Source organism: Ananas comosus, linkage group 13 (assembly GCF_001540865.1).
Source record: "Ananas comosus cultivar F153 linkage group 13, ASM154086v1, whole genome shotgun sequence".
NCBI classification, from domain to species: Eukaryota; Viridiplantae; Streptophyta; class Magnoliopsida; order Poales; family Bromeliaceae; genus Ananas; species Ananas comosus.
In genome coordinates, this window is record NC_033633.1 from 11179575 (window position 1) to 11199003 (window position 19429).

Here is a 19429-nt window from a genome sequence, read left to right on the forward strand (position 1 = left end):
GCTGTGAGACGTCTCGACAGCTGTTCGGAGAGGACGATTTGCGGTCCCTATGGTATATATTTATTGTTTAATGATTATTAATATTTATTATTTAAATTATTATTTTAATAATTAATTAATTAATAATTATTAATATTTATTATTATGTAATTAAGACAATTCCGAGTCGCGTTCGCGCGAAATAGATGCAAAACGGACTCAGCTGGGACGCAAGAGCAGGACTTGGCATTAGAATCTGCAAACAGCAGATTTTATGCTTGTTGTACCGGTACAACCATTAAGGCGTACCGGTACACTTTCTGTACCGGTACAACATCAGGGGTGTACCAGTACACTTTGACGGTTTGTGCGCAGCTGCTCTCGGGTTGCCATTTGTACTGGTACAAATAATCATGTACCGGTACACCAGGTAGGTGAGAGGGCAAATGAGTCATTTCTCACCTCGTTTGTGTCACCCACTCCTCTCCACCGCTTATATGTACGTAGAGGGTTAGAGAGATGGATTTTTATTGCTTCTTCACCTCTCTCTCTCTCTAGACTTGATCCGTTCGTGGAGGAGCTTGGGTGGAGTTGTTTTGTCGCCGACGTCGCGCTGCGGAGCCATTCGAGCACGCGAGCGTTGTGGTGGCTGCGTTGGGAGGCCGAGCGAGCGTGTGATTCTGCCGTTCTCGACGTCGCGCCGGATTGAGTTTAACTTTCGAGGTGAATTTATCATCGGATTCTACTCCTAATGTCTCGTTGTCGGCATGTATATTTGGTGGATGCATTTCACGTGTAATAGCTCGAATTCATGATCTTTCATGTTGTTGACATCTAAACTGAATTTGGAGCTTAGTTTTATTATGGATAAATTATACGTGTTGGACTTGGATATGACATAGGAGAAAAATAGCGTTATGGATCTGTCACCTGTTTACACTATCAGATTTAGCTCTAGGAGCCGTTATTATTTTGTATCACCACAGTATTAGTGTGGTGGATATCCCAGGTAGTGTAGATTATTGTTACGCTCGTGCTGGGATGTCAAGCCTATTTTTACAGTAAAGTTTAGACTGTTCCGGACTGTTGGGTGCCGTCGAGATTGACAGTGGACCCGGATTGCCGTTTTGGCATCATATTGTGCCGAGCGCACGTGACTTGTGGTTGGTAGACCAGTTTGACCCTGTGTACTTGACTATAGCCTGTGAGAACCTAATTGAGCTCGGCAGAGATACGCTTGCATACTCGGTTGGGTAGCTCTCACGAGTGCCACTCCGGAGTCGGGCTTTGTGGTTTTGCGTTGGTATCGTTGTGTCCTGATTGGACTTGCTCTCCACTAACTACCCAGCGTAGTGGTTGTTAGTGTAGCTTCGACAGGCGGGACGGGTGTATCACAGTCCCTGGTGAGATTGGGTCAGGATTTACTTTCACTACAGTTGGTTAGTGTAGAGCATGATAGTGTAGTGGTATCTAGCTGTAGATGTATTTCCAGCTTTTCCTACTATCCCAGCTCCTTTCTGTAGACTTAGTGGGTAGACCGATGATGTTGAGAGCGGCACCCACTGAGGACTACTTGTTTTCACAGTAGTTCTCACGCCTAGTTGTTTCTTTTCGTTTTGCAGAGCCTTCGGTGCCGGCTGCTGCGCCCTCTGAGTTTGATCGTGGCAAGGGCGTCGCGAGTTAGAGACCTACCAGACGAGCCAGAGCTAGTGGAGTACCAGCTACAGGTAGTTGTAGTTTTTGAGTTCTTATACATACTGTCATTACTATTTCTCGCGAGGCGAGATTTTGTATACTGATGTTGTATGTATAGTGAACTTTTATTTGCCACTGGTTATGTTTTGTCCCTTACAGCCCTATACTACTGGTTGTAGTGTTGTATTTTTATAGGTACAGCTATCGTTTCGTATACAGAAAAAAAAATTTTATATACGGCGAATTTGTCGGCGTACCCGGTGAACGTGATATCCGGGGCGTGACATTATAACTATTATTAATTTATTATTTATACTATATTATCTAATTAACTTATTATTAATAATATATTATTATTAATAATATATTATTATTAATAATATATTATTATTAATTATTAATTATTAATTACTTAATTTATAATTAATAATAATTTATTATTTATAATTTATTATCTAATTAATTTTTTATTAACTAATTAATTTATTATTTATAATTATTTATAATTTATTATTTAATTATAATTATTTAATTAATTTATTGTTTATAATTATTAATATTAATTTATTATTTTTAAGTAATATTTTAATGTTAATTAATTAGATAAAATAATTTTAATTTAAAATTATAACTCATATTCATTTTGTTCCACTCTAACCATCCAAATACTATTTATACCTTATTCTTAGGAGCAATTCAATTTTCATCCAAACGCAAAATTGGTCTGATTCCTGCTTATACCTAAACTTATACATATTGCTGAAATAAACAGTTCTTACTTATACCCGAATCAAACACAGCCTAAAATTAAGTGTAATCTACCCAAAAATAAACATCCAAATTTCACAACTTTTTGCTATTTTCAATAATCAAATAATATATATGCAGTAATCAGATGCATGCAATAATCAGTCACATGCAATAGATATTAATTAAAGTCTTTTAAACATCAGATATATACATGTGCAATAATTAAAATACAAGCAATAATTTCTCTGAAAAATGAGGGATCCCAAATAAATTGTTTGCCCCTGAACTCCTGGATTGAATGATGGTTCCCAAAAAAAAAAATTTGTTTATTCAAAACTGTATATATGTTCAGCGTTTGGTTAGGGGATAGGGATAGGAATAGGCCCTTATCCCCCTTTATACCCAAACGCTAATTTTTTAGCCGAGAATAGTAATTCTCGAGTATCCCCACCAACACCTTTATTTTCTATATAAAACTATCTAAAATTGTTCTTATCCCCCGGAACAACCCAATTTTTATCCAAACACTATTTTTCTTATTCCCATACTTGTATCTATTCCTGTAATAGCTAGTTCTTGCTTATACCCGAACCAAACGGTACTAATTATGAATAACATTCCATGTGCTGGGTTCAGAGTTCTTGATTTTTATTTAGTTATTGTGAATTGTGATCAGTGTATATATATATATATATATATATATATATATATATATATATATATATATATATATATATATATATATATATATAGAGTTGAACTAGAATACTATCGGTAGCAAACGGTCTCCGTTGCCACCCATTTGTTTTTGATAATGGAGCCTCCAAATCAATGATCGGCATCGTTGAATATGTTCTATACTACTTGAAGTATCTAGAAATCGAATTTTATACTTTTTCGATATTGCTCTCTTGTCCATCAAGTGGGCGTAAAAATGAACGGCTGAAAATGAATATCCTCTAAAAAATGAAGATAAAAATTTTGTAATCAAGATCGAGAGTATAGATCTTATTCTAAATAGTTTAAAGAATTTTCTAACCAAAATTCAATTGATTTGGATAGCTTTACACCGTTAAACGAGAAAATGCCTCATATCTACCATTAAAATTACAAATTTTGAAAACCTTTGATCATTAGGTCAATGATGTCGAAATGATTTGAAATTTGATTTCTAAATAGTTCAAGTGGTATAGATCATGTTCAACGGTGCCGATCGTCAATTTAAAGGCTCCATCATCAAAAACAAATTGGTGGCAACGGAGCTAGTTTGCTACCGATAGCATTTCAGCTCAATTCTATATATATATATATATATATATATATATATATATATATATATATATATATATATATATATATATATATATATATATATATATATATATATATCCATACAAGCTAGGTACATGGCAAGTGTTGTGTAGCGCAGTTTGTTGGTATCTTGAACATTGAATCATAGCTTTTTGATTGTGAATCATAACTAGCGCGAGAAATTGTGCGTGTCGATGATCAGCTTGTATGCATCTTCAAGAGAAAAAAAATAAATAAATAAATAAAAGACAAAAAAAATAAAAGTATCCAAGATATAGATTTTGGCCTGTTTGGAACAAAAACAAAGTATAACACTAAACAAGAAGTTAGATATTTGGCAAGTAAAATAAAAAGTATTTAATATATATATAGAGAGAGAGAGAGGGTTGACCTAGAATATGATCGGTAGCCAGCAGATTCTGTTGCTACCAATCTGTTTTCGATGAAAAACTTTCAAACAATTAACACATCGAACATGATTTAGACCAGTAAAAATATCAACAAGTCAAATTTTATATTTTTTCGATATTGTTCTAGATCTTCTACAGAAGTGAATAAAAAAATGAACGGCTAAAAATAAATATCTTTCAAAAAGTGATGTGTAATCGAGACCAGAAGTATAGATCTTATTTTAAATATTTTAAAATATTTTCTAACAAAAATTTAATTGATCTAGATTTATTTACAATATTAAACTAGCAAACGCCTTATATCAATAATTAAAATTATAATTTTTATAACCTATGATTATTAGGTAAATAATTTCGAAAAGATTTGAAATTTAAATTCTAAATATTTCAAAAGTAGTATAGATCATGTTTAACAGTGCTGATCGTCGATTTGAAGACTCCATCATCGAAAAGAAATTGATAGCAATTAAGTCCGTTTGCTATTAATAGTATTCTATACCAACTCTCTCTCTCTCTCTCTCTCTCTCTATATATATATTATATAATAATACTAACCAAGAGTAATCTATACCAAATTAAACTAAATATAAGTTTGGATTAATCCCCAAAACAAAAGTTTAATAAAAATGTATGAAGATCTAGGCATCACGGACACTGATACGGGACACAGGATAAGACACAACTCTGACACTGTGACTCGACAGCTTTCAAAAAATTAAGGTTACAAACACGGCATAGACACCGCTAATAAAACATATATATTATTAATAATATAATAATATATATTATTATTTATAAATAGTTTTACTAAGCTATTACTATATTTCTCGTATGAATGAAAATTAATAAAATTCCTACCATACATAATTTAATTATATTGTTCAAAAATTTTCATATGTATTTATCAAAAAATCAAAATATTTATTTATCTTACAAAAAATAAATGAGGGATGTATGTCCAAATAGCCTATAGTTGAGGGGGGTCTCTATTCATTTTTAACTAAAGAAACACTTTGTTCTATTTCAGTAAAATGATTCAAAAACATTCACACTAGGGTCTAGGGATGGCAATCCAGCTCGCTATTCACGAGCCAACTTATGTCCGGTTCAAAACGAGCTTGAGGTCGAATCGCTCGTTAACTGTCCGGCTCAAAACGAGCTTGAGGTCGAATCGCTCGTTTAGTTAACGAGTCGAATATGATCTGAATTTTTCAGCTCATCTAATAAACGAGCTAAACATGAGCTGGGGTCAGCTCGCTCGTGCTCGGCTCGATAACAGCTACATATATTTTATATTTATATAATTTATATATTTTAATTTTTATATATATTTCATTCTTTATATATATAAATAAATATTTATATATATATATATATATATATATATATATATATATATATATATATATATATATATATAATGCAAATTTTTATTATTTAATTTTTAGCTCAATCTAAATATAAAGTCCAACTGAATATCATAAAAATTTTTATTTATATATAGAATTTCAACCATTAGATCAAAATCTAACAAATACAATCTCATAAATTTATTTCATATACATATCCTTTTTAATCTTTTTAACTTGTTGCTCATGAGCTAACTCGTGTTGAGCTTGTTAATAGACGAGCCAAACACGAGCTGAATTTTTAGCTTGATACTTTAACGAGCTAGCTCGTGTTCATCTCGTTTATGAGCTAGCTCCAGCTCGCTCGTGTTCGGTTCACTGACAATCCTACTTCACGCCAGCATCTTTGGGACGTTAAACACCACCAAAGAAAAGCAGTAGAGTACGATGGCGGCGATTGCTGCTACGACGATGTTGCAGAGCATGCGCTTGTCGTCGCCGCTCGGCACGAAAGCCATCTTGAGTCTGTTCGTCAATCCAAACACTCTATGTGCAACCTGCAGATGAAACTCATCTCAAGAACTTGGCTAAATTGCAGAAAACTCTCTTATACATTGTGATTTTTCTCTTTAGTCCTGAAATATATATCAGGTATTCTGGTATAATGTTAACGTAAAATACTTATGTTACTAAACTTTCTCGCATATTAGCATATTAATGATCAAAGGTTATTAATTTGATGCAAAAAGATCTGGTTTTTTTTTTTTCCTTCCTTTTTTACTCCAAGGGTACGTCGAATTGCAATAAATGAAAATATATGAAAATTCCTCAACTTTGAACGTTTTAACTTAGAACCCCCTTAGCTTCTTAATTTTGGAAGTAAGTAACTTTCATTGAATAAATTGGAGATTTTATCATTTCACTCATTTTTTAGCAATAAGACTAGAACGATTAACAGTTAATAGCTAACAAAATCACCAAATTAACTAAATAAAATTTTTAACTGCAGTAACTGAAGTAAATCAAAAAAAGAAAAAAAAAAGTAAATAAATTAAAGGTGGGGAGCTATTTCAAAATCGCATTAGTTGAGGGGGTCTTCATACATTTTTACCTTTTTTCTTTGGTTTTTTTCCCCCATAATTTCACACTATTATTAATATGATATATACATACTGTGACATATATGGCAGTGGTGAGCAAAAAATTGAGCATTGGATAGTTGGGGATGAGAGAGAGGTTTTTTCGTGCTCTTTTATCTGGCCCTCCTGTTCTGCAAGCACACCAAAAAAAAAAAAAAAAAATGTAAATAAATATATTACCATCTTTAATATATTAAGTTGTACTTAATTTCTAAAAAAAAATTATAGATATATGTGCACTTAATATAACAACCCGAAACGCTAGCAATAATAACTCGTTGGGTCTAAACCATCGGCCCAAAATACTTCAATCCAGTTATTATTATTAGGGTGTGAGGCTTCTTATGTTCCTAATCAGAAAGGCCTCTTATGTTACTAGTCAGAATTCTTTTCTTATCCATGTCGGACTATTGGAATGTTATAAACTTCCTCCATTTAGACCCTGACGTTCTCGTCAAGTCTAAATCCGATCACAGCCAGATAGATCAGAACTACCAGGCGATGTGAGAGAAGACTCTAGAAAGTGACTATTACAGTTCAAGATATAGCTCTCACCAAAAATCTGTGACAAAGTTCAAGAGATGGCTCTGTTAGAAAAAATATCCGGCACTTAAAAATCGCAGCGGAAAAACGAAAACGAAATCCATATCACATATGAAACAAAACAAAACAAATCAATCCAGTGCCGGCGGATCATTCTCATGTTACAATGTAAAATAAAATCTAATCTAAACAAATCCGAAGTTTAGATTACATTACCTTGGACCAGTTAAGGTCTCTTGATCTACTGTACGGTTGAAGTTGATCCTCCGATTAGCCGCGCACGTGCCCGGCCTCTACGCGTATCCACACGGAATTGATCCCGATCCAACGCCTTCCGTCGTATGGAACAGATGAGTCGCAGATCACGAAGACGGTGCTAGCAGTCTTCCGATGTCTACGTTCCTTCTTGGGAAAATTATTGTGGACTTACGAAAGTTTGAGAGAGAAGAATATTTGAATCCTATTCACGTCAATTAATGATATCTCGCACCCTTAATGAAGCCGCAGCTAAGCTATATATATAGCTCTGCTTAATTAAGGAGTACAAACAAAGAGCCGTACGAAACGGCTTCTTAATTGAGCCGTATCTTTGTTGTAACTAATTATATTCAAATAGTTACAATCCCAATTTGATAATTTTCAATTAGTTATAATTCTATACTATCTGTTGCAACTAATTGGATTACATCCAACTAAGGATTACATCCAATTAGTTGGAACATAGGATATTTTATTATCTCTCCCTTTAATTAGATCATATCTATTATAACTAAATATTCATATTTAAATCTAATTTAATTAGAATATTATCTCATAATAATTTATGAATATTCAGTTATTCTCTAATCCAATTAGAGATAAAATCTTTCGTAACAATCAAATTATAATCCTCACTATTTTCACTAAACCGTTTAGTGTATTATTCTCATCTTGTCCTGTTGGATGCACACAATTCCTATTGTGTGTGACCGCATAGGTTCATTACCATTCGGCAGTGGAGCTAAATATCAAACTCTTTGATATTTAATTAGAACCCTTCTAATCGATAAATAAGAATAATTAAATTCTAATCATTCATATTCTCTCACCGTCCGTGAGTGACACCTAGCAGTATATCACGACAATCCAGAATGGTGATGAAGAATAAACCTTTCCGCTTACAGTTACCGTATGATTAATTCCTTTCAACACACAACGTCCCGATCGAACCAAAATTATGGTTACTCGCCAAATCTTATTATTCGATCATATGACTAGAATATCTAGAACCGATTCAATATGGTAACACATCTGGAAACTCTTTCCATACACCACATGCCCTGGCCAGGGATTTTTCGAATCGAGTCTGATAGTCTACATAGAACGTTCTCTCTCAATATTGAGAGTGTTGAATTCCTTATTGCGCACTCACATGCCTCCCCATATAAATCACTATAGCCAATCAGTACCGAACATAAACCCGTGTCTAGAGTCTAAGTATTAGTACTGTTAAACTGTAGCAACCTATACGTGAAGCAACTATGATGCCTCAGGTCCAAGGAGTACTTCACACAACTGTAGCAATGAACTTATCACTGGCGAGCATAGAACCATGTGACAGTTCAACCAAATAGTCACGCTCAGTGTACTTGTTCTTTAACAAGCACCTGTATGCTTACTTTAGTGTCTCTACACTAGTGACTTGAGACTCGTCACCTCAACTTAGAAGTATAGCATACACCGGCCTATCCGGAAATATCATCGCCCTTATGATATTCCTATGGCTAGGAGCATTTAAGAATCTTGTACTAAGAAATATATATCTCAAATTCCTAACTCTTAGGAATATATTTTCTTAACGAAGATTCAACGGACGATTCATATATATATATTGTACTGCGAACAATAAATATGAATAAAACTTGCCCTTTATTAATTAAGAAAAATACTTAATATATCCACAAGCCTATGTCACCGATTGGCTTTAGGGTTTATCACTAACAGGCTCCCACCAAATCCGTGGTGTAGCATTTTGCCATGCATAACACGTAATTCTCATACTTTCGGCTGATATTTGTCTCTACTATCAAACTATATCATGTCGATCCGCTAGCAATAATAATTTATTGGGCCCAAACCACCGCCCCAAAATGTCTAAACCTAGTTATTATTATTAGGGTGCAATATCCTCTTATATTCCTAATCAAAATCCTTTTTCCATCTTCTCTCAAAAAAAAAAAAAAAAAAAAATCATTGAACTATTGGAGCGTTACACTTAACCATATTCATTTTTAACAATATTACTTTTATTGTTATAACCCTCTTGCATATTTCTAATCTATCAAAGAGGGTTAAGTGCATACTTTTTTATTTTAGGGGTTAAGTGCAACAAGTCATATATCAAGAAAAGTAACTTACATTTTAGCCTAAATAAAAAGGGTTTCTTCTATGTTTACTAATATATATATATATATAGAGAGAGAGAGAGAGAGAGAGAGAGAGAGAGAGTGTTTGGCTACTATACTGTCTATAGTACCAAACTTTTAGTACTATCGAGTTTTCTGCCGTTAGATCTACCCATTGATCATTTCCATCCGTTAGATTATACTATTCAACCAACCACCCACTCAACTCTAGGGGACCAGTATTATTCTAACCGTGGACCACTATATATCATCCTAACTGCACATATTTTCATCCAACGGCCGAAAACTCGACAGTACCAAGTGCTTGATACTATTGATAGTATCGTAGCATATATATAAAACTGTCCTGTCCTATAACCTATATTTTAACACCTTGTAATTTTTAAGAAGTATATTATTAGGTGAATTTAAAATAAAAACATAGGATAATTAATTAAGCGCAACTTTATGAATCATAGGGAAGAAAAATAAAATATGCTAAACCGCATGGAGGCAAATTGAAGTTTAATAAAACAAAAGAATGGGGACTGTACGTAACTATTTTATTTTTAAAACGAGGGAATCTCCATATATTTTTACCTAAGAAGAACGAAAAGCACCGCACCTAGGACGTTGAAAATGTTAAATTAAGAGTCTACCTGGCTTGTCGTTTCAAATAACTTCTCTAATCTAGAAAGCAGAAGCTTTCGAGCATTTACTGAGCCAAAAGTTTAGAGCTTTTGTGGTCCTTACGCCGTAACATGGGAGTTATTGATGATAATGCAATGGAGAAAGAAAATACTGTTTCTTCGAATGGCTCCGCTCAAACAATATTTTCACAGAAGCAACAGTCAAGCTAAACATGAACTAGTTCTATAAATAACATGAAAGTTACGAGAAAACCTCAGCCAGATGTGGCACTGCGATATGTAAGTTTCGAGCGTAATCTTTCCAAGCCACCTGATAATTTGAAGAAACAATGATCAAAATAATAAAAAAAAAAAAAGAAAAAAAGCAAATTTTTTTTTAATAAAATTGAGAATAATTTCGGAATTGTTGCGATAAGGCCACTCACCCAAAGAGTGCAAGAGTATAATTTCGGAATTGCTGCGTTATGTTCCTCAAAACAATGTACACACTGATTTTCGACGAATAAAATGATAAACATGTATGAATAATTCAATATGTGATATTGATCAAAGATGCTTAAAACACGATATTATCGTATAATCAAGGTTAAAGCTTACGTGATCGGTATCCATGATGTATAGGGGTGATATGCGATATACGTACGCCTATCGAGCTTGAACACATACTCGTACCACAGGTAACCAACCTAAAGAAGTACACAGTAAGAACATATAAGACCTCACCTGAGTTATAGCATATTTTGAAACAGGCTCCTGATACTTTAGAGCACTTGTTAAATCTTTGACAGAATCAATATGTTTCATCAAAATGTTAGAAATGCTGGTAAGATTAGAGAGTAAAATCAAAACTTTTGAAGTTTGTATATCTATTTTGTGACACCCCTATAATTAGGAATATTTTTATTTATGAGATATATATAATAGGGCTTAAACCTCTTAACCCGATTATAATATTTTGGACGGTGGCTAGATCCAAGAGATTAAGAGAATTAAGCGTATTAAAACTAGAGTAGTTTTATGATGGTTGACCTCTTGGAAAGCAGTGCATTACAGTTGGTATCGTGGGCTAATCACTAGCCGGAATTGTAAGATGAGTCTTGGCTAGGCAAGGATCATATAGCAGGTACGTACAACGCGGCTCTCCGACTGACAAAAGTTACGGGTAGAGCGTGTCTCTCCATAAGGTCGGCTAGGGTTAACGAAATGAGTCTCACATCGTTTGTTCCTTGCGAGTGTGCTTGAGTCTAACGAGGACGTCAGGACTTAAAGGGGTGAGAAATGGGACAACTCTAGGATTGAGAAAAACCCTATATATATGAGATATAATAGCTAAACCTCTTAACCCGGTCATAATATTTTGGGCAATAGCTAGACTCAAGAGGTTAAAAAGGTTAAGCATGTAAAAGCTAGAATAATTCTATGATGGATGACCTCCTGGGAAACGGGGTATCACCTATTTCGAAAACATTATAGGATGAAATTGTAAAATCCAAAATATGCTATAGTTCAAGTAACGTCCGTACAATTTTTTTAAAATAAATTGAAGATAAATCCGTGAAAATTTTAAATGTTATCACAAAGAGATAAAACTTGGATTGAGTACCACAAAACAAACTGCAACTATGGATGCTTTGATTAGCATTTGAAGCCACACTCTGGTTTCTTCAAGTTTCTGCATCCATCTCTCAACCTATATCAACAAACAATCAAGTTATTAAATAAATAAAAAATTGTAGACACCACATTTGTAACCAAAGTTTCAATTACATTGTCATGGTTGTTTAAAATCAACCTCCTTAACTTTTCATTGTTTTGATTGCATTTCTTTCCATAAATGTAAAAGGAAATTCATTGTATATAACTACTAATATTTAACAAAATTTTTAATTTAATCGGTATGAAACAAGTCACAACCCTTTGTCTCTCTAAGCTGACAAAAATACGGTATTTTTATATTTTATATTCAGCACTCACCGTCGGATGATAATAGGCATAAATCATCCCCAAGATCCATATATACCGATCAAGCCCAGATCGATAATGCCATTCATCCATGGGTCCATGTGGTTCACTTTCGTCCGGATCACTATAACCTACATTACAAAATGTGGAAACTAAATCTGAGAAACAAGCGCAACGAAAAAAACCCTACAAAAAAGCACCCCCTTAACTTTCTCAGAAGTTTCACTTTGGCGTCTATTCTTCGAAAGTGAACTTAACAACTCTAATTCACATCTTTAGCACATACATGAGTTCAAATTTCACTTATATAGCATAGAGGTAATTTAGTGCGTGTTAAGTGGTTCAGAAAAGTATATTTGGATATGCATGCAGTGAAAAGCGTACGTAGCAATGACGACTCACATTTGTAAATTTTCATAATAGATCATTCCCAATATAGAATGTAAGAGGCGATTAGATATGTAGACTTAGTACGGTTGTAGTCAGAACTTGGAACTGCAGCCTACTCTTACAGTTTCAACTGCAGCAGTTAGATTCACTCCGTAGAAGTTTGGAAGCTCGCTATCAGTGCAGTTATATATCGAAGATTTTGAGAACTGACCGAGGAGGAAAGCGAACGGATGCCACACGAAGTCGAAGACGCCGGGGACCTCCCACACAACAGCAATAACCAAAAAGCAAGCACCAATTTTTGCTGCAATGGCCCAGCCATACTTGTTGTACTTGTTGAAGAGACCAAGCGCGCAATACACCATCAGGGTGAAGAAGGTGTGCATGGGGCAGATGTAGTAGAACATGTAATGGTTGTCGAGAGCAATGCAGCAAAACGCGACGAAAAAATTTAGCCGCCACATCATCTTCCCAAAGACAAAACAACATGTTGTTGGTTAGACAGTAATTATGTTGGTTTAAAGGGACCAGCATCCTGCCCTGTAACAGAAGGCTGGATTGAGCAGAGTCATGTTCCAAATGACGTGAGGCCGGATTGGATCGAGTCCTATTCGAAGTGACATAAGGCTGGTTAGGTTAAGTAATAATCGAGATCCGTGTGTCATGTATGTCTGTATCTATACGCTTTAAGTAAATTAGTTGTGTATTTCTAATAGTTCGAGCTTTGGGATTAATGATTAGGGCCAACGATCTGATAAATTAGACCGACTCTAATTTGATCAAGGCATTTGAATTGATGGAACTGTAATTCGATTGAAAAGTAAGTTTAGGTGGAACGAAGAGAATTTGTTTTCAAAAATTCCAACCCATGACTACGATATTTCGTAAACAATGGACCATTTTGAAACTGTTACCTTACTTTTCAAATTTTTGATTTTCTAAATCAACGGTATTTTGACTTCAAAATTTATCACAATTTCGTCAGTTCTCCAAAAAAAAAAAAAAAAAAAAAAAAAAAAAAAAAACCCACTTCAAGTTATCACAAATTTCCACAACTGCCTCTATGAAAAAAATATATATTTAAATATCCACTTTTCTATTTTCCTTACTGACTTTCAAAAATTTATATTTTACCTCCTCAAAATTTTAACTTGATGTATTTAGCCACGCCGTATCAGGGTTCCATCACTATGCCGTCCATTTCTTATAATTTATAATAAAAATGCCCTTGAAAATGCTGAAATATATTAAAATTTTCTTTTTTTTCTTATAAAAATGAAAGAGCGGAGCAATTTAGTTATTCCGTTCTCTCCATTAACACCGTTTTTAGCAGTCAGGAAGAAAAAATTAAAAAAAAATAAATACTTACAGAGAGGTTTTCTGTATCTTAGCCTTTTATTAATTACCTGAGCAAATCGAGAAAGGCTGAAATCTTTGCGTACGTAGTAGTAGGAGAAGTTCCCAAACCCAGTCATCCACACGTACGCAGCGATGAAAGTGCGAATCGCGTTGTAAGTTTCCAGTGCACCGAAATAGTGATACATCACAAAAAGTACCTTTGTACCACGGATAAATGATCGGGAGTTAAGGTTTGAGAATAGTCCCACATCAGATAACTATAGCTAAATGCAGGGGTATATAAGGTTGAATAGGCTTAAGTTAATAATTAGGCTATAGCATTATGGATTAGCGGATTGGATCCAAATGTTATTATTGGATCTAAGGTAATCCAATTAGGAACGTAAATGGGTCGGATTCAGAGTGAATTTTAAAATCAAAATCCGAACCCGAAACAATTATTTCTCTTTACAGCATTTCAAAACATATTACTATATATAAAATCGAGTCAGGTTCAGGTTAGAGATGTCAACGGGTTGGATTCGGGGCGGATTTTTAAAAACCCGAACCCGACTCCAAACTGGAGACCCGAATCTGAACCCGACAGATTTTAAAAATCCATATCCAAACCCGAACCGGAACCTGAAAATTTGAACCCGAAACAATTATTTCCTTTTTCAATATTTCAAAATACATTCTATTAAATCTAAATTTTTAAAATATAATTTCAAATATAACATCAAATTTTTATATATATATTATATATAATACAAAATAAATTTGGGTTCGTGTCAGGTTCGGGTTCGGATCGGGTACAGTCAAAATCCATATCCGAATCCATATACGTCAGGTTTCTATTTTTGATATCCATATCCATTTAGCATCGGATATATCCGTTTCATTCGGGTTCGAATTCGGATAAAATTTCGGATATCCATACCCATTGACATCCCTAGTTCAGGTTGGTTACAATCAAAATTCAAATCCAAATCCGTCGGATATTTATTTTTGATATTCATATTCAAAATTATATTCGTTTAAGTTCAGGTTCGGATTCAGATAAAATTTCGAATATTCATATCTATTGACATCCCTATACCCAATTATAGTATTTGCATGTATGACAAGAAAAGATATAATTTGGGCCTGTATCCTTTGAAATCTCTCATATTTATATTTCACAAATCACACTGAAATGGAGAGGTGTACACATACAAATATGGGCTATTTCTAAAAATATAGGAACAATATTACAATATTTTAGAAGGTGTGTACGTATAATTGTGTATATCTTGTGGGGATATATTATATATACACACAAAAAAAAAAAAGAAAAAGTTCAAATAGTCCCCTCGTGGCTTAGCATATTTTTAATTCGCCGCCCTGTGATTTTATTTTTATTTCACTATTAGGGCTTATCATCACAAAAAAAAAAAAAAAAAAAAAAAAAAAAAAAAAAAAAAAAAAAAAAAAAAAAAAAAAAAAAAAAAAAAAAAAAAAAAAAAAAAAAAAAAAAAAAAAAAAAAAAAAAAAAAAAAAAAAAAAAAAAAAAAAAAAAAAAAAAAAAAAAAAAAAAAAAAAAAAAAAAAAAAAAAAAAAAAAAAAAAAAAAAAAAAAAAAAAAAAAAAAAAAAAAAAAAAAAAAAAAAAAAAAAAAAAAAAAAAAAAAAAAAAAAAAAAAAAAAAAAAAAAAAAAAAAAAAAAAAAAAAAAAAAAAAAAAAAAAAAAAAAAAAAAAAAAAAAAAAAAAAAAAAAAAAAAAAAAAAAAAAAAAAAAAAAAAAAAAAAAAAAAAAAAAAAAAAAAAAAAAAAAAAAAAAAAAAAAAAAAAAAAAAAAAAAAAAAAAAAAAAAAAAAAAAAAAAAACATAAATAAACCTGAAAAGGAAAGGAAAGTATTAGCATCACCAATCAGATAATGTTAAATTATATGAAACAACCATTATTCTCTAAAAACTTAAGCTGAAAGAAAATAATGTTTAAATATTTAATTTTATATTTAACACTTCCTCTCACTTCTAATCTGGAAACTTTTTACTGGCTGGTGACGTGGACTTGAATTAAATAGGAGAAAATCAATAACACCTACGGACCTAGCTAGCATGGTTCAAATTCAGAATCTCCTATTCTGATATCATGTTAAATTATATATATATATATAGAACAATCATTATTCTCTGAAAGTTTAAGAAAAACGGTATTTAAATATTTTATATTTAATAAATAGTTCAACTAGAGTTGTACTCTAAAAGCTTAAGCTGTTAAAGAACGGTATTTATATAGTTTTATATTTAACACTTTCCCTCACGTCTGGGCTCGAGACTTGTTGCAAAGCCCATGACGTGGACTTGAATTAAATGGAAGGAAATTAATTATGCTGGGTCCTGGCATGACTTGAACTCAAGACCTTCTGCTCTGATACCATGTAAAACAACCGTTGTACTCTAAAAGCTTAAGCTGTTAGAGAACGGTGTTTATATAGTTTTATATTTAACAATGATAGCAAATTTAATTTAAAATATAAAATAAAAACTAAGAAATGAACTTATTCATTATATTCAGAGTCAAAATTACCTGCATCAACCCCTTCCATTCTTCAGTTTGATCCCTGTTAAGATACCTTACAGATTTTCCTGAGCCTGGTGATTGATTCTGGTGTTTCTTTAGAGATGTAATCGCCGCGACGACTATAAGAAGAAAATACAGAAACAGGAAAAGATCTCTGCTGTAGTACTACAACAAAAAACACAAAAAGCATGGATTAATTAATGTGCAGGGGTTGTAAATACAACTTCAAAAACTTAGCTGCTGCTGCTCTGACCAAACCATTCGACATCGTCATGTTTGAGTTTCGTAAGGATTAAAATGAAACACCTGATCTGATTCGCCAAAGAGATTCGTGCGGTCGCAGACGTAATACAAGCTCAGGATTGCTCCAAACTCCGTCCTGTAAATAACAAATCAAATTATTCAACATTTGTATAATATATCTCTATATATTTCTTAGCAGTTAAAAATGAATTAGCTTCACTTACAGGGATCTTAGTGTTGAATGGTTCTGTAACAAAAAATCCTTGTCCATCAAAAGACACCTGAAGCATCAGGTGTTAGCTTATATTCGGAATTAAGAATTTTCGTGTATGTTATTCTTTGCGAACCTGAGAAAACTCGGCGATGATCTGCGAACTTCTGAAGGTGGTGTCAGAGAAGTACCTCCCTCTAACAACTGAATCTTCGAATCGTTTCCGACAGAATCGGCGTCAGAACACCTGCTGCTGAAAAATCAAAGATGGCAAATCGATTTAAACTTAGATAAGATTTGAACAAGTGAATTGTTCGATATGTCCAATTTAATGCAATCAGAATGATCGGAATTGTGCTTCGCTGCAAGTTAACATAGTAAAAATCAGTGTAAATATCAGTGATAAACATTTGAGTCCACTTAACTTGTATAGATTCTTTTTGAGTAGGTACATTAAGTTTAAATTGCTTTGATTGAGCCAACTAAAAGGTTTAGTTTGTTAACTAAAGTGAAACAAATGAAATTTAATGTGTTGGCTTAAATGAGCCAGCATCCTGCCCTTTAACGGGAGGTCATGTTAGGCCGAGTCATATTCGAAATGGTGTGAGACTGGGTGGGCCGAGTCGTGTTCGAAGTGGCGTGAGGCTAGTTCAGCCAAGTCACAATCGAGACCCGTGGGCGCTGTATATATACGCTTTAAGTGAATTAGTTGCATATTTCTAACAGCTCGAGCTTTTGGGATTAATGGTTAGCGCCGACGATCCGACATAGTGGACTTAGAAGTTAATAAACATCTGATAGTTAGTGGCTATTTGCCTGGCTTCTCGAGCTCTTCCCTACTCCAAAAAGCAGAAAGTTTCCAAAAACCAATTGATTTGTTGTAAACTTTTGATCTTTAGAAGCATAAGAAGTTCAAATTTAATACTTCTATTTCTGATATGACGAGAGACTACTAACGATTTTCTTGTGCTTCTTCAAACAACTTTACTTAAACTCTTTATACTTCCGGAACCTCACTTCAAGAAACAAACTTTTTCGAGCATTTGTCGTAAGCATTCCGAGCTCCAAAAGCTGAAGCTCTTCTGACATGACGAAAAGCTACTCAGGAGCTCTTTTATGCTTCGTCGAGCAACTTTACTCATACGATGCCTCGACACAAAGAGGAAGTCTTTAGAAGTTCCAGAAAGTATCATCACTGAATTGAAACTCACATTTCTGAAGCATTTGAGTTGTTTTGGCGCACCAACAGCTCAGAATAAAGCCATGCTACAATCACAGGTACAAATCCAACAAGCAATGAAACCTGCTACAAAGCATGTCATATATGAAATTAGACAATGGATATATATGTTCAAGTACACCCAAAGCTTCATAAAATGAAAAATTTTTTTTTTAAAAAAAAAAAACCAATAAAAAACCCATTTTCAAATCATATGTATTTTTTGGTTTACACTAATTAATGAAACCTCAGGAACAAAAAAAATGTGCCCAAAAAAAAAAAGACAAAAAAGAAAAGAAAAGGTACATTACCTGGCCAGGAGTTATTGGCCCAAAATTCTCCATTGATAAGAGGACTAAGTGGCAGATCTCTTTCTTCTTCCTCTTTGAATTGTTCTTTCAATTTGAGAAAATATAAGACAACAAAACCAATTCAATATGTATACATATATATAAATTGTTAGAAATTCGTCATTTACTCTGATACCCGTTTGTTACGACAAAAGTAAAAAAAAAAAAAAAATCTAGTTTACCGGACACGAAAATATCAAAAAAGAATCGATAAAGAGAGAGAAAGAAAGGAAAAAAAATAAAGCGTGCAAATATTTACGTAACGAAAACTTTACTTTTATAAAAGGCGGAGTACAAAATTATCTCCCTCGAAAACCTAAATCCAAAATATACCCAATGCTTTCAATCTCAAGAAGCACACCCTGCAAAACATGGTATCTACATATTTATAATAGCTTCAGCTTAAGACTCCAAATTGGAGAATATTCTCCAATTTGGAGATGGAATAGGATCCAAGTAAAGGGATTGACCAATTGTAGATTGCCAAGTGGTCAATTTGACTCCTCTAACAAATACTGTAATCCTTGTCTACCACTTGGTCTACACCGGTCGGATCGTTGATACTAACCATTAAATTCGAAAACTTGAGCTGTTAGAAATACGCAACCAATTCACTTAAAGCGTCCAGATACAACGCCCATAGGTCTCAATTATGACTCGGTCCAACTAGTCTCATGCCACTTCGAACATGATTCGGCCCAATTCAGTCTCACGCTATTTCGAACATAACTCGGCCCACATAGCCTCCCGACACAGGGCAAGATGCTGGCCCATGTAAGCCAACATACATCAACTCTATATCCAAATTTATATCCTATAGAATTAGCATTTAATTTTTGCACCATAAAAATTTAGACCGCTTCACAAATTGGTTTGGGCCCATATATATATATATATATATATATTATTATATATATATTATATATATATATTATATAGCTA

At 33.3% G+C, this 19429-nt stretch overlaps 1 protein-coding gene across 3 annotated transcripts; it reads right to left on the reverse strand.

The window, feature by feature from the left end:
• Nucleotides 5696-18864, reverse strand: LOC109719196 (protein REDUCED WALL ACETYLATION 1-like). Of its 3 annotated transcripts, none has more exons than XM_020245743.1 (16): nt 18763-18864; nt 18449-18532; nt 18130-18221; nt 17055-17168; nt 16932-16988; nt 16771-16843; nt 16471-16629; nt 13969-14118; nt 12774-13029; nt 12185-12303; nt 11814-11900; nt 10808-10896; nt 10636-10698; nt 10464-10520; nt 6668-6764; nt 5696-6051 (listed from the first exon to the last, which is right to left on the reverse strand). In XM_020245743.1, the coding sequence occupies exons 2-16, from the start codon at nt 18479-18481 to the stop codon at nt 5887-5889; spliced, it is 1611 nt and encodes a 536-aa protein (XP_020101332.1). In that variant the 5' UTR covers nt 18482-18532; nt 18763-18864; the 3' UTR covers nt 5696-5886. The 3 variants fall into 3 exon arrangements, with proteins under 3 accessions (XP_020101332.1, XP_020101329.1, XP_020101331.1); XM_020245740.1 differs by having other exon boundaries at nt 17055-17171; XM_020245742.1 differs by having other exon boundaries at nt 17055-17171; nt 18449-18838.